Source organism: Megascapheus bottae, chromosome 27 (genome assembly GCF_031878675.1).
Source record: "Megascapheus bottae isolate mThoBot1 chromosome 27, mThoBot2.hap1, whole genome shotgun sequence".
Classification (NCBI taxonomy): Eukaryota; Metazoa; Chordata; class Mammalia; order Rodentia; family Geomyidae; genus Megascapheus; species Megascapheus bottae.
The window spans coordinates 22,305,349-22,320,031 of record NC_143535.1 but is presented as its reverse complement, the minus strand read 5'-3'; the positions used below and the strand labels follow the sequence as shown (position 1 = coordinate 22,320,031).

Here is a 14,683-nt window from a genome sequence, read left to right as displayed (position 1 = left end):
TGTGTGTGTGTGTGTGTGTGTGTGTGTGTGTGTGTCTGTGTGCACATATGTGGGCTAGTTCTGGGGCTAGAACTCAGTGCCTAAAGGTTCCACATTAGCTTTTTTTCAGTCAAGACTGGTGTTCTGCCTCTTGAACCACAGCCCTGTTTCCAGCTTCTTTGTAATAAATTGGAGTATAAGTTTCATGGATTTGTGTGCCTGGGCTGGGTTTGAACTGTAATCTTTAGACCTCAGTCTCCTGAATTGCTAGGATTGCAGGCGTGAGTCACCAGCCCTAGCTTTGAAAAGATTTGTCGACAAATACACTGCAGTCTCTACCACCCACTGATATGAACAGGTAAAAGGGAAAGAGCCTGTGAAATTGGTATCAGTACACAATGCAGACAGAGACTCGAGCCTTAAAGGGCTTCTCAGGAAAATGAGGATGGCTGGTTGGTAGGAGAAGCCAGTTAAGACACACTGATGTGTCACAGTCAAACTACTAAGAAAAAGACAAACTAAGTCAACAGGAAAATCTTGGAAGCATCATGAGGAAAATGATTTCACAACATATAGGGGAATGGCAATATGACTGGTGACTGACTTTCCACACACACTGTGTGCCATAAGCTGGTACAGTAATACCAAATATCACCCAAGAATCTTTTATTGAATGCAACAATAATAAGGCACTGCTTAGTGACAAGGATACTCAAGAAAATACACCATTAGGCAATTTTATTGTTGGACAGACATCATAAAGTATACTTCCACTAAGAGAACCTCATGTCATTAGTCAACATAATCTTACCGTACCAACATCATGTATGCCGTCTGCTATTGACTAAACATGGTACAATGTGTGACCATTCTAAAAAAATGACGAACCTAAGTCTAGCTATGTAAAATTGAAAGAATTCTAGAAGTTACAGAACTTCCAAAAAGTGACACGGGGAGGTGGCATGGGCAAGATCAGGCAGTACAAGCATCCTCTAATCGTCCTTTCTGGAAGGATGGGCTTCAACAATGTCCATAACCCAGAGTTCCATGCAGGGTGTGAAGGTGAAGGAGTGGTCCAAGCCCATCACCAACTAGCACAGTCCAACAATAGATGTGCTGAAGGATGCTATGGAGTGAACAAGTGCTTCCCAGAGGCCCATGTGGTCCTCACGGCACTGTGGTATGGAGGTGGTAGATCCTGTAGGAGGCAGAGCCTGGTGGAAGGTGCTTAGAAAGAGGGGCAGAAGTGCGCATGTGCAACCCTGCCTCCTTCCTCTTTACTTCCTGGCTTAGAAGGTGAGCAGGATTTTTTTCTTTCTTTTTAGTGGGAAAAATTATGTAGCTTTATCATTAGCCAGCTGGATGCAGTTTAGATGATTCCAATTTTGTTGACAACATCTAAAGCATCCTAATCAGGAGCCAGCTGAACATATATGCCTTCGTCTCTCCATCAGGCCTGACCAGGGTATTGACCTTAGCCACATCAATGTCATAGAGCCTCTTCACAGCCTGTTTGATCTGATGCTTGTTGGCCTTGACATCCACAACGAACGCAAGGGTGTGGTTGTTTTCTTCTTCAAGGCTGAGTCCGTGTTCAGGGGGAACGTGATGATAGCATAGCAGTCACGTTTGTTTCTCCTCAGAACACTCTTCCAAGGATATTTGGGCTGTCTCCCGAGCCACAGCATCTTGGGCCACAGGAAACTGGGTGAAGTCCACATCTTCTTTTTGTGGCTGTGGAAGCCTTTCAGCACTGCCTTCTTGGCCTCCAATGCCTTTTCCTTGGCTTCAGCTCCCTTCTTGAACATTAACCTTTCCATGTTTGTCTCCTGCTTTCCCTCTCCCACCTCCTGCCTGCAGTATCCCTCATGAAGTAAAATGAGAGTAGAGTAGGTTTCTCTTAAGCTGAATATATAACTCCAAGGAGAAACTGGGTGCTCAGAATGCAAATGCTTGACTCATTTCTCCCAAAATGCCTTTTAGCAAATTTAATTTGTAACTATCACTTCAATTAAGTATATCTCATATACTTTTTGGCTTGAAAAGGTTGCTACAAACTTTACCGCATTAGGGTACCTGCCATTTGCATCTCGGGGGAGTGCTATTTCCACAAAAGTAAGGGTAGGAAAATACTCAGAAGGTCATACAACTTAACCTGATAATTCAGGACTGAGGGACTGAGAGCTTCTCCACAGTGCCAGAGCTGTAAAATTCCATGAGCAAGAAATTTTAAATTTTGTTTTTGAAATTGTAGGTCGAAGGTTGTGGCTCAAGTGGTAGAACACTTGATGATAAAGCACAGTTAGTTTGCTTGCATGTGGTGAGTCTTGAGCTACTAGGCTGGTTTCTAACACTTGAACCACACATCCAGGTCCTGATTTGTGTTGGTTATTTTTATAGATGGTATCTTTTTGCTACCGACGCTGACCTCGAGCTGTGATCCTCCAAATCTCAGACTCCCGAATGTCAGCGAATCGCTCTCCACTTTTTTTTTTAAGCTTTTAATGACATATGGAAGGAGGAAAAAAAAAATCTCACCTTCCTATTAAAAATCCCAATTAGACTTGACGGGAATGAAGTGCTTACTTGCTGGGATGAGGCTCTCCCTTGGTTCTGCCTGGTCAACATTCCTGAGCCACCAAGGCTATATAGGGGCAGAATGACGAGAGAGGGTTGGACATGAAGCAGTCAACCTGACGGTGGAGCAGCACCCACTGGGCCAATAAGGTACAGCACGATTCATAGCTGTCTAAAGCCTCCCATCCCTGTTCAGGGCAGACAGGACTGCTCACTCACATTCCAGCTGTCCTGGGACCCATGGACTTGGGCGTATCCATGGAGCTGAGACAAACTAGCTCAGACTAAACTAACAGGCTCCATCTTACAGCGATGCAGGTGGTGGCTTCATTTCTAGCACAGGATCCATGCCCACCCTCTACTGCTGACAAGGTTTAGGCTTGAGTCCCAGGCTCCTCCCACAGCTCCATATGGCCAAGCCACACAAGTCAGAGAGCAGTGACTGGGAGCAGAAGGCAATGCCAGAGAAAGGAGGGCATTGCCTGGGAGCAGAGGGCAGTGCCCTGCCATGGGCACTTAGCCCATGGGTCTCTGCAGAGGCAGAACTGAACCTCTCCTTCACACAGATAAAATTAACATAGCTAATTCCTACTCACCAGCATTTATAACTAACCACTTCACTGTGGGAAAAAAAAAAAAAACTTAGGAAAGGTAAGACATGGCAGAGCTTAAATGTAAAAAAAAAAATTTATTTTGTGAAAAATATTTAAATTGCTTTTAAACTGTATGCATAAGTATTCTACATCTTTCCAAAGAGGTCAGTACAGAAGCTAGGCTTGGGGCTGAGGTTTCAGAATATTAAGAGCAAGGGGAAGGCTGGAGAGGGGCCAGCTGGGGATAAATAACTGAGATATGAGCCATCCAGTGTCCCTGTACACACTTGGGATCAGTCAGGACTGTGGCCATAGCAGTAGAAGCAGCAGCAGTTCAGTGTGCAGTGGCAATGGTGACCATGTGACCAGTTCTTCCCCCAGAAGATTCAGCAAAGAACAGCACACCTGAGCATCAGGAAGAAGCCCAGGACGAGGCAGGGAAGTGTGGGGACGACATGACCCGTGGGTGGTGGATGGTGAGCATGGGAGGAGGCATTGGAAGGAGCGGATGGCGTCCTGTGTACTCTGGGAGCTTCTTCACTGGAGCTGAGGGCTCTCAGCCTGGGCAGGAGGACGTGGAGCAGCGTTCACAGGGTCTGGGAGGCAAAGCGAGACTCGAGGTCATATAAAAAAGAACAAGTCCCACATGTGACCCTGGAGGATAAAAGAACAAAAACAGGGCAAGAGAATCCCTCGGGAGATAGAGAGAGCCTCTTCTCATAGCCAAGCCAAGCAGGGGAAGCTCAGGGCCACCCATTACAGTAACTGCACAGCAGAGGTCAGCAGGGTACACCCCACACCTCAGCAGTGACAGCTCACAGAATCGGAGGGGCGGTGCCTGGGGGGATCCACACCACACAGGAGCCAGGGGAACAAGTGGACCATCTGGACAAATGGTTCCTTAGGTCTGCAGCCTCACCTGTGCCCAGTATGAGCCACACGCCAGGATCAAGCCTCCTCCACTGCCACTACCTGGCTCCCACCAAGGCCACTGCTTCCTCCAGGAGGGACACGACTGATGCCAGAGCTCTGGGCTGGCTTCATGGAATGCCCAGGGGCTGGCCAGCGCTGGGAGCAGCTGTGGGAAAGGGGGCTGGGGTGTGGAGCAGGGGTAGGGCTGGAGTCTACTTCCTTTTCCTCTGCTTTCTTCTTGCCTCCAGTATCTGCCGAGCATTTCGAGTCTTGGACTTGGCACCACTGGCAAGTGAAGGGGCACCCGAGGCAAAAGCTTGGCCCCCGAGGAAGCCACTGCTGTTGGTGAGAACACTGGGAAGCTGGGACTGCTGCCCGCCAGCCTCAAAGGCTGTGGAGGCGCTCAGGCCCCCTCTGTGTCCAGCACAGAAGCTCAGGGGCCCACATGTGTCACTGGTGCTGCTGGCCGTGCCAGTGCCACTGGGGAAGCTCAGGCTAGAGGACACGGCTGATGCTGAGGGCCTGGGGTCTCTAGGCTCCATGGGCTGGGGAGCCCCAAAGGGAAGCAGCTGGGAGAAGGAACTTGCAGCAGGATTTACCCCAAAGCCAAATGCAGGCCCGGAAGCCAGGACTGGACATAAACTGTCATGGCTGACAAAAGCCACCGTGGAGGGAGGAGCCGTGGCCAGGCCAGTGGTGGCAGGGGCCGTGGTGGCTGCGCCAGCTGGCTGCTGGGGGAAGGGTGGCTGCTGGGTCACAGGGCTGGAGGCGGCCTGAGTGCTGTCCAGGAAGACCTCGCTCACTCTCCTCAGCCTGGCTCTCTTTTCTTCTTCCACGTCTTCCACAGTGACGGGGTAGCCAAGCTGGGGTGCAGGAGGCAGGCTCAGGGGGCCCCCTCTCCAGGGTCGCAGCAGCTGAGTCTTCCTCTTTCTGCTCCCAGAGGAGGAAAGCAAAGTCCCTGCCTTTTGCTGCCTCTGAGTGTCGGGATCTGGGTCCTTGGCTCCCGCCTTTTGCTGCCTCTGAGTGTCGGGATCTGGGTCCTTGGCTCCCGCCTTTTGCTGCCTCTGAGTGTCGGGATCTGGGTCCTTGGCTCCCGCCTTTTGCTGCCTCTGAGTGTCGGGATCTGGGTCCTTGGCTCCCGGGGCCACCTTGTCGGGCCCCTGGTGTGAATGGGAGGGCCTGGCAGGAACACCTGGCTTCCTTCTGGCTTTGTTGGCAGGGCTCTGTGGAGTCTGGGGCCAGGCGGGCCAGGGGCTCCGCCTCCTGTACAGAAGTGACCAGGGGGCGCACTGGAGGGCACTGTATGAGCTGGCGATGGCGTTCCTGCTGCCCGAGCTAAGGATGCCAGCTGTGCCCGCGTGCACGGGGTCCCCTGAGCTCTCCGAGGGGCCTGCTGTCTCCCGGGACTGGGCCTGGGGCGCACTGGCCACGTGGGACCCCTCGCCGCCATGGCTTTGGCCCTGGCCAGCAGGGGCTGGGGAGGACAGGAAGAAGCTGCGCACTGGTGTTCTGCTGGCCGCGGGGATCCGCACGGTGATCTGGTTGCGCCTCCTTCTGAGGATCACTGTCCTGTCCCCTTCATCCCAGCGCACCCTGGCCAGTGAGCCAGGGGGACACTGGAGCAGGGGGAGCGGGTAGCGCCTTTTAGGGGCGATGCGGAAGCGCGTGTGTGAGGCCCCGCGTTGGAGGGGGACAGGCCTCCTGGAGGCGGTGACCCCGGAGGGGAGCACGCGCTGGACGTGCTGGACCCTCAGGGGCTGCGGGGGCCGCAGGCGGTATGCGGGGCCGCGGCGCCCGGGCCGGTGCTGGGCCGGGACAGGAACAGGGGCTGCGATCCGCCCGAGCTGGACGAGCTGGCTTAGGCCGCTGCCCATGAGGCAGGTCTGTGGACACCGGGCTCAGCCCGCGGGCTCTGTGGCTCTAGGTCGCCGTTGACCGAGGACCCTGGGCCGGGGCCGCGTCACAATGCCCGCTGGCGCGCTGCTGCCTTCTGACCAAACAAGGGCCAGGCGCGTGGCCCTGCGCTCGGGGCTCCGCCCTGCAGTGGGGAGACCCCAGGCTGCACCCAGAGCCCTGGCGCGCTGCCTGTCTCCCCACCCTTAAGGAACTTTATGCTGTGGTCCTAGAGCTATCTGAGGTTACTGGTCCTCTTAACCTATTCTCTCCTCTTAACCTTTATGTGGTCAATTTGTTACCTAACCTCATAGAAGCTCATATTAAACTTGATAGTAACCCCATTACACCCTTGATGATTCAAGCTAGAAATTTGCTCAAAGGATTTCAACATCTGAGGGGACATCAAAGCCTTCCAAGTATTTTGACCAAAGGCAATGCCCTTGCTGACCGGTTAGCCTCTAATCCTGAATGTTACACTTTACAGGAGGCTATCTCTTTCCATCAGCTCACGCATGTCAACTGGAGGGGACTACACCACCGATTTCCCCAAGTTGCTATTAAAGACCTAAAAAAGATTATTAGGACCTGTAAGTCATGTCACCCTTTCTTACAGGTTCCACCGCTCCAAATGGGCGGCGTTAACCCTCGAGGCCTTAGGCCTAATAATCTGTGGCAAATGGATGTTACACATTTTCCCTTTTTTGGAAAACTTAAATACATTTTTTTTAACAATAGACACCTTTTCCCATGCCTGTTGGGCTACAGCCCATTCCGGGGAGAGAGCTAAACATGATGTCAGTCATTTTCTTCAATGCTTTGCTACTCTCGGATTGCTGGACCAAATAAAAACCGCTAACAGTCTGTGATTTGTAAGCAAGTCTCTTGATGACTTCTTTAAACAATGGCAAATTACCCATACTACTGGCATCCCTCATAATCCCAGAGGACAGGCAATAGTAGAAAGATATAACCATGTCCTTAAATCTCAATTAATAAAACAAAAAGGGGGAACACTCCCACCCCATGATCAGCTAAAGATGGCATTGTTTACCTCTCAATATTTTAAATTTTGCCAAAGGGGAGCATCTCTCACCCTTCCAGAATCACTGGACAACCTCTATTCCCTATCGAACAGTCTATGTCCGGTGGAAGGACCCCCCTTAATGGGGAGTGGAGGGTCCCCGATCCCCTTTTTACAGCTGGAAGAGGGTTTGGTTGTGTCTTCCCCACTGATGAAACAAAGCCAATTTGGGTCCCTGCAAGGTACCTTAAATATTGTCCCCAAACGGGAAGGGACCCCAATAATATTGATGAGGACCCAGGAGGCTCTTTGCCTCCTGAGTATCTCTCTCCCTCTCCCTCCCTCTCTCTCTCTCTCTCTCTTCTTTTTTAGAAAGACCTTACAGTACTGATCCTGTTTCTTTTTGGAGTCAAGATACCCATCATCAGTGCGGGGTGACCCCAGCCAGGCCAGAGCTTTACTACAAAAGACCACTGGGGACACATGCAGTGCTTGTGTGTATGGTACCTCCCCCCCTCTTCTGAGATTTGCTATCGCACCACCAAATCCTGATCCAATGGTAAAAAGGCAGCCACTCTAATACAGGGAAGAGAAGCCCACTGTCCGGGGCCCATCCTTTCTCATATATGCTGGTCTGGCCCCAAGATCAAACCTCAGACATCTGGCCAGCCCCTACCCCCTTGCCCTTGCACTAAGTTTCAGTCCACCATTCACTGTAACTGTTACCAGGAAGCCATATCATGTATGTCTGGTAACAAAACCTACTGGTATGCCCAACTCACTAAGGGTAAACTAGAGTATGCCGATTGTAAACAAGGCAGGGGCAATCATGTGTGCTGACCTCCCCTTGCCCCGATCGGTGTATCCGATGGGGGTGGGGTACAGGATAGTAGATAAAATTATTGAGATCATCCTCTTGCTATACCTAAAATAAGAGGCAAGCTGTTTCTTGACCCCGAGACACAATCGATCCTGCAAGCTGCCTTTAATTTGCTTAACATTATAAATCCAAACTTAGCATGACACTTCTGGCTCTGTATGAAGCCTGGGCCATTACAGGCCAATGCTATTCTTATTAATTCCTCTCAGCATAATACCCAGTGCCCCTTCTTGCCACCGAGGCCCGGAGTCTATCTGGACCCCTTTTCTCCCAAGAGCTCATGTTTCAAATCCAACCCATTCCCCGGCAGTTCTAGTAATATAGATGTTGGGCATATTCATCATTCATTTTGTCAAAACAATATTACCATTAATGGTACCTTTCTCTGCCCTCCTAACGGAACAGTCTTTATTTGTGGAGGGGATGCACTCAGTTTCCTACCCAGAAACTGGACTGGGCTCTGTGCCCCTACTATTGTGCGCCCTGATATTGATGTGGTCCCAAATAATCAAAGTCCCCCTATTCCCACATTTGAGCATATTGGGGGGAGAGCTAAAAGAGCAATTCAAATTATTCCTATGATTATAGGCCTCAGAGTGGCCACTGGGGCCACTACTGGGGCGGCGGGGCTGGGAACCTCCTTACATTATTATAAAGCTTTATCTCAACAGATGATTAATTTACAAGCTGTTGCTAGTTCTCTTTTAGATCTCCAGGAACAACTGGACTCCCTGGCTGTGGTAGTTCTGCAAAATGGTTGAGGACTCGACCTCTTAACCACTGAAAAGGGAAGGTTATGTCTTCTCTTACAGGAGGAGTGCTGTTTTTATGCTAATCGATCAGGACTAGTCCAAGACAAGGTTAAACAGCTCCAAGAAGATCTTGAAAGACGCAGGAAAGAGCTACAAGCCAACTTCCTCTGGACCGGACTGCATGGATGGCTACCCTATGTCCTTCCTTTTCTTGGTCCTATACTCCTCTTGCTCTTACTTTGAACTTTTGGGCCCTGTGTTATCAATAAGGCCATACAATTCATTCAAAGTAGGATAGAATCCATTCAGTTGATGAACGTACAGGTGCATTACCAGAGGCTTGCTACCGATACCAATGACCCCTATGACCAATGAGAGCCCTATGACGAGGAGGGATCCCTCGACTCCCCTTAGATGTCTCCCTGAGAGCCAATGATGGGTAAGATCTCTGGAGCAGGGACAACCTAAGACAGGCCCAGGGGTGATCAGTACCATGGGACAGAAGGCTACAAAGTACTCTATGACGGGTAAGATCCCCTGAAGGGGACAACCTAAGACAAGGGTTTTGCGCTTGTCCCCCCTGTTTTAACAAACAAAAAAGAGGGAGTTGTTGAGGGCCTGATCTCCATCTCTGAGGCCTGTTCATCATTCCAGCTCAGCGGCCATTAAAGGACTTTGGCCAGGCATTCCTCGCACTCCTTGCATACCTCTCAAGGCATCTCTGCAGCGCAGGTCCTCAGCCCACCCGGTACCTAAAAGTTTTGCCCTGACCCTTAGTGATAGCACGGTGGCCCTCTTCCTATTGGCTAGCTTCCCAGTTCCCATCCCCTCTTCCCCCAACAGTATATAACTGAGTGCCTGATGCAATAAAAGAGAGATCTGCTGCGCTTTCGTGGCTGACACAGCTCCTGACTCAGTGTGGTTTCTTCCCCAGTAATTGGGGGAGGGCTGGGTCATCGGTATTTGCTCCGGGGGACTTCAGGCTGGCCCTGGGTGTCCCTCCCCATACCCGTGTTGCTCAAGAGTAGCAATGCTCCAAGGCGGTTTCAAACTGAATTGCTTTTGTATGGACAGTGCTTGGGGAAAACCATGTGGAATAAACATCCAGGAAATCACCTGTGCTCTATAGTGGGCGCCCATCTCCTCCACTCGTGAGCAAGCTCATCAACAGGTCCATATTCTTTCTTAGCGCTCCAAGTACACTGGCGGGGAGGGGGCCAGCAGCACTGAGCTGTGACAAGTTTGGGGGACCTAGGAACTGCTCCAGAGATTGTGCACAGGACATGATGGGCCACCACAGACACCCCCATTCTCCATGTGCCTGGCTGTCATCATCCTAGCTTCCCAAAAGTCACAGAGAGAGAGAGAGAGAGAGAGAGAGAGAGAGAGAGAGAGAGAGAGAGAGAGAGAGAGAGAGAGAGAGAGAGAGAGAGAGAGCGCAAATAAAATACAAGATACAAGGATCTTACTGGGACTAGAGGCGACTGGAGGAAAGAATAAGAGTTTCAGCATTTTAGGGAGCCCATCAGGGAAAAGAAACAGGAAGCTCTCAGCTTTCAGTCTGGCTTCTCAGGCTAGGAAGAAATTCATAGTCATGATTCCTTCCCAAGAGGGAAGAGGAGGTGTGAAGTGGGAATATCCAGGGAAGGGTTTGCGAGTCTCCCAACCCAAAGTAGACCTGTGGAGAAGAGGCTCCTCTCCCAAAGTCAGTGCAGACTGGAGGAGGGGACTGCTTCCTCTACAGTGAAACCGCAACATAAGGCTTCAAGTCACATGAAAAAAATTTAAGAAATGAGATGCTACCACTAGAACATAATTCCAGAACCAACCTCTAAGAAATGAAGGGAAAAAAATACAAAATTCTCTGCTATGCTCTTTTGCTACTGTAATTGGAATGAAAGTAAGCCATTCATGAAATCATTTTTCTTCCTTCCTTTTGTTTTCTTCTCTTTTGTCTCAGTATTGGTCCTTGAACTCAGAACCTGGGAGCTATCCCTTAGCTTTATTGCTCAAGGTTGTGACCAAGCTCAACTTTTGCCCTTTTCTGGTTAATTTGGAGATAAGTGTTTCATGAACATTTTTTGACCAAACTGGCTACAAACCATGATCCTCGGATCTCAGTCTCCTGAGTAGCTAGGGAGACAGGCTTGAGCCACCAGTGCTCAGCTGGAAAAAAAAAGTATTTTAATAGTGATGTTCATATAATTATTTTGACATTTATACAAGTTTGAATTGTACATAGCATGTCCACCTGTATGAACTTGCCATTCCAAAACTTTACTATTCAAATGAATTTTTTAAAATGGCGTTATGCTTGAATTAAAATTTTATCAAGTTCGTGTTATTTTTGTTAATCATCTATTCATGTTTTTTGCTTTTTTTTTTGATAGTCCTGGGGCTTGAACTCAGGGCCTGAGCACTGTCCTTGGGCTTTCTCAAGGCTAGAGCTCTACCACTTGAGCCACAGCTTCCAGCTTTTTCTGTGTATGTGGTACCAAGGAATCAAACCTGGGCTTCATGAATGCTAGGCAGGCACTCTACCACTAGGCCAGGCTCCTGGCCTTCTGCTTTTTACTTTTATTTGTAAAGCTTCTATGATATCAGAGCCATTTGTCCTGCAGCTACTAGAGTTTTTCTGATTTATGTGCCTTTTTACCTTTCTGACAGAAAAAAAAAAATGCTACTTACATAGTAGAGTATTTCTCAGGATAGGTTACTCTACACAGGTCAATAAACATTTAATACTTCTTTTCCCCCCTCCCAGTACTTTCTTTTTCATCTGTCCTTAAAGCCCCAGGGTCCTTAGTGTTTCATCCCTTAACTTACCTGACACAATTACCCCTATATTAACATCAAAGCTTTTCCTATCCTTTTCCACACTGCTTATAATTTGGACTCTTCAGCCATCTGTTTGCTTCTTACTAAAACATGTATTTATATGTTTTCTTTGTTTGGTCGCCTAACAGCTGTTCCTGATTTTCAGGTGTCCTGGCACACGGATGGCAAACTTCAAGGGCCACGCTCTCCCTGGGAGTTTCTTTTTGATCATTGGCGTGTGGTGTTCAGTGAGGTTCCCACTGAAGTACTTTCACCAAAAGGGCAAGAAGAACAGGCTGAGCCAACAGCAGCAGCGGATTGAAATCACTGAAGCTGCAGTCAGGATTTTCTTTTGTGTCATTTGGTCCAGGGACTTTCCCCATCACAACCAGATCCTTCAGTCTACTTCCTGACCCTCTGAAACAGATGATTCACTAACAGACACAAGAGGACAAGAAATTTCAAGGAGGCCACTGTTTACCCTAACATTCTATGGCTTATACCTGTAATCCTAGCTACTCAGAAGGCTGAGATCTGAGTTCAAAGCCAGGCCAGGCAGAGTCCATGAGACTCTTATCTCCAATTAACCACCAGAAAACTGAAGTGGTAGAGCACTACCCTTGTGTAGAAAAGGCTCAGAGACAGTGCCCAAGCTCTGTGTTCAAGCCCAACTGAAATAAAACTCTACACCATAAGTGCTATGAAATACTACCAAATAAACTATATTGTTTATCTTAGAGAAAGGTATAGAGAGATGTAGGAAGAAAACACATACTATTTTTATTGTTATTACAAAAGTGATTACAGAAGAGTTACAGTCAGGTAATTAAAGTCAGGTAATGAGTACATTTTTTTTGGACAATAACACCCCTTCCCTTACTCTCTCCCAGGTTCTCCCTTCACCCTCAACCACGAGCTGTGCAATTTATTTTCAACGTAGTGTCAAGTACTGCTGCATTTGTTCACCCTTTGTCCCTGTTTTTGTGCCTCCCCTTAACACTCCCAAAGACATATAAACAAACAAACAAGTCTAAAAGAAAAGGAAAACAATAACAAAGAAAAAACTTGTTTCCATTTCCTGGAGTTCATTTCAAAAAGCATTACTTTGATAAGCTTTACATAGATATTGTGACTCTGTAGAACTAATTTTAATAAAATAAGTACCCCACCTCAAACGCCACTTGTTTCTCCTGCTAGCATCCCAGGGTCCTTGGTACCCAATGCATTGGCCTCTCCTCCATCCTCTAATCTCAAGCAGCTTTTCATGGGGGGCATTTGTGTAGGGAGATCAGTGAGATGGGGAGTGAGACAAGGAAAACCGTTCCTTATCTTCTGCCCCTTCAGATAAAAACCCCTCACCTCCATTGTTCCTTGTCATCTTCTACATTTGCTGATGGCCACAGAAGAGCCAGCAGTGGTGAGATTAACAATTATCCCTCCTTGAGATGGATCTGTGGAATAACAAGGAATCTTGTTGCCGATTGCCGTCTGCTATTGTCATCCTTGGCCTACAGTTCTATTAGAGGGACTGAACGATGTTAGTAGCTTCCCTTGGAGGAAGCAAAGCTTGCTTAATGAACATTCCCTCATGTAGCTGTTTTCCCCCTGCTCAGAGCAGGCTTCAGAAATCTCTTTCTAGAATAGACTGGGACAATTTGGTCTAAATGGTAAAGGACATTATAAACTTTGCCTACACAAAATGAGAAAAACTGTACTTGGCAGTTCGGTTGGGTGGGATAAACATTCAGTAGCTCCAAGCCTGAGCTTCAACCACATGGCAGGCCCCGCTGTCTGACAACTAGGAAAATGATGGGGACTAAAAAAGAGTTCTTGCTTCACAGGGCTTTCATTTATCATTGGGATCTTTCCTGAGTCACAAACTTCTTGAACTTTCCCATGTGAAGTCAAAAAGGGGCTTCTCTGAAAAACAAATGTTTAGGGAAAGCGTGTGAGTGCTGGGTAAAAGGGCAAATCTGCTTCCAAGATATGTGTTAATAGAAGAGATGAAACTGAGTGACCCTGAGGCACGGCTTCATCAGTCCTCTGGCCCCAGTCCTGCCTCAATTTAGACAGCATAGCCAGGCTTCACGCTATTCAGCCAGTGTTTTAAAACAGAGGGCCAGAGGAGCCACTGGTGTCAGAGCTGTGTACCAAGGAATGGCTAGCAGGAATGTACTCACTCCCAAGTCTACCGCAGGCCACACATCTGGGAGCTGCTTCACAACACATTGGCTCAGTCTTCATTTAGACAGTTTCTTCCTGGGATTGCTCCATGGCTTTCCTACCAGGGAAGCCCAAAGACTAGTGCATCAGTCATTCCGTCACCTGAGATCATGCTCTCCTTCATCTTGGCTGCCTGAAAAACTTGGCGTTTCAACTGCTTCCTCTATTGCCCCAAAGGGGCAACATCTTTCATGTGTCTCACACAAATTACTCAGCAGACATCTTATTTGACGTGGAGGTAGCAGCTCCCAGGGCAGCAAAGCAGGTGTGCCCACACAGGCCACAGTCCCCCACATCTGGACTTGTGTGGGCCTTTGGACTAGTCTGTGCTGCTGTGTGCCTGGTCTGTTGGTGTGGGAACAGCTCTTCCTCCTCACTCTTGAGCCTTGCTTCCCTGCAGGGTTCCTGGCAGAGCAGCTCGCTAGCTATGGGCCCTTCTTCCATCTCTAGCAGGATGAACACTGGGTGGAGCTGATGAACTGGCAGCACTCCACGATGTACCTCTTCTTTGGAATCTCAGGGATTGTTGACATGCTCACCTACCTTTCCACCCACATCATGCCCTTGGGGGTGGACAGATTGGTGCTGTCCATGTCAGTCCTCAATGAAGGTAATGGAATGACGTGGCTGGAGGTAAGGGAGTAAGGATGGACAAGGGAAATTTGTGGGAGATCAGAATACAAAAGGTATTGGAAATATAATAACCCCCTCCAGAAAAAAAAAATCCAACTCCTAGAGCTTCAAAAACCTGAACAGGCCTTTAGTGATATGCTCTGGGTGGTCCATATCACATAAAGCAGCCATGGAGAGAGATGGGGAAGATGGAGGAGGAGGTGATACTGAACGAGATATACTCTACTCACAACCTGACATGCTGAATTGAAAAAAAAATTTAAACCTAAGAAGAAAAGCAACCCATGGGGGTGAGGCTTGTGGGTAATTCTCAGCCTTCAATGGCACCCTAACCTCCCCCACACTCCTGCTGCCCCACACACGTGTACACATACTCACACACACAGTAACTGCCCAAAGC

The 14,683-nt window shown here is 48.7% G+C and overlaps 2 protein-coding genes across 2 annotated transcripts in view; both read right to left on the bottom strand.

Moving 5' to 3' along the window:
* Positions 1-804, bottom strand: part of Glb1l3 (galactosidase beta 1 like 3) — a 40,954-nt gene extending 40,150 nt beyond the window's left edge. The window contains exon 1 of the mRNA XM_090319765.1: positions 791-804. Coding sequence (XP_090175891.1) covers positions 791-804 — 14 coding nt within the window. The remainder of the gene's footprint in view (positions 1-790) is intronic.
* A 2,473-nt stretch (positions 805-3,277) lies between these two features.
* Positions 3,278-6,028, bottom strand: LOC150045764 (nuclear envelope pore membrane protein POM 121-like). The gene is made up of 2 exons (XM_090319836.1): positions 4,069-6,028; positions 3,278-3,745 (listed from the first exon to the last, which is right to left on the bottom strand). The coding sequence occupies exon 1, from the start codon at positions 5,933-5,935 to the stop codon at positions 4,274-4,276; it is 1,662 nt and encodes a 553-aa protein (XP_090175962.1). The 5' UTR covers positions 5,936-6,028; the 3' UTR covers positions 3,278-3,745; positions 4,069-4,273.
* Between the last annotated feature and the right edge of the window lie 8,655 nt (positions 6,029-14,683).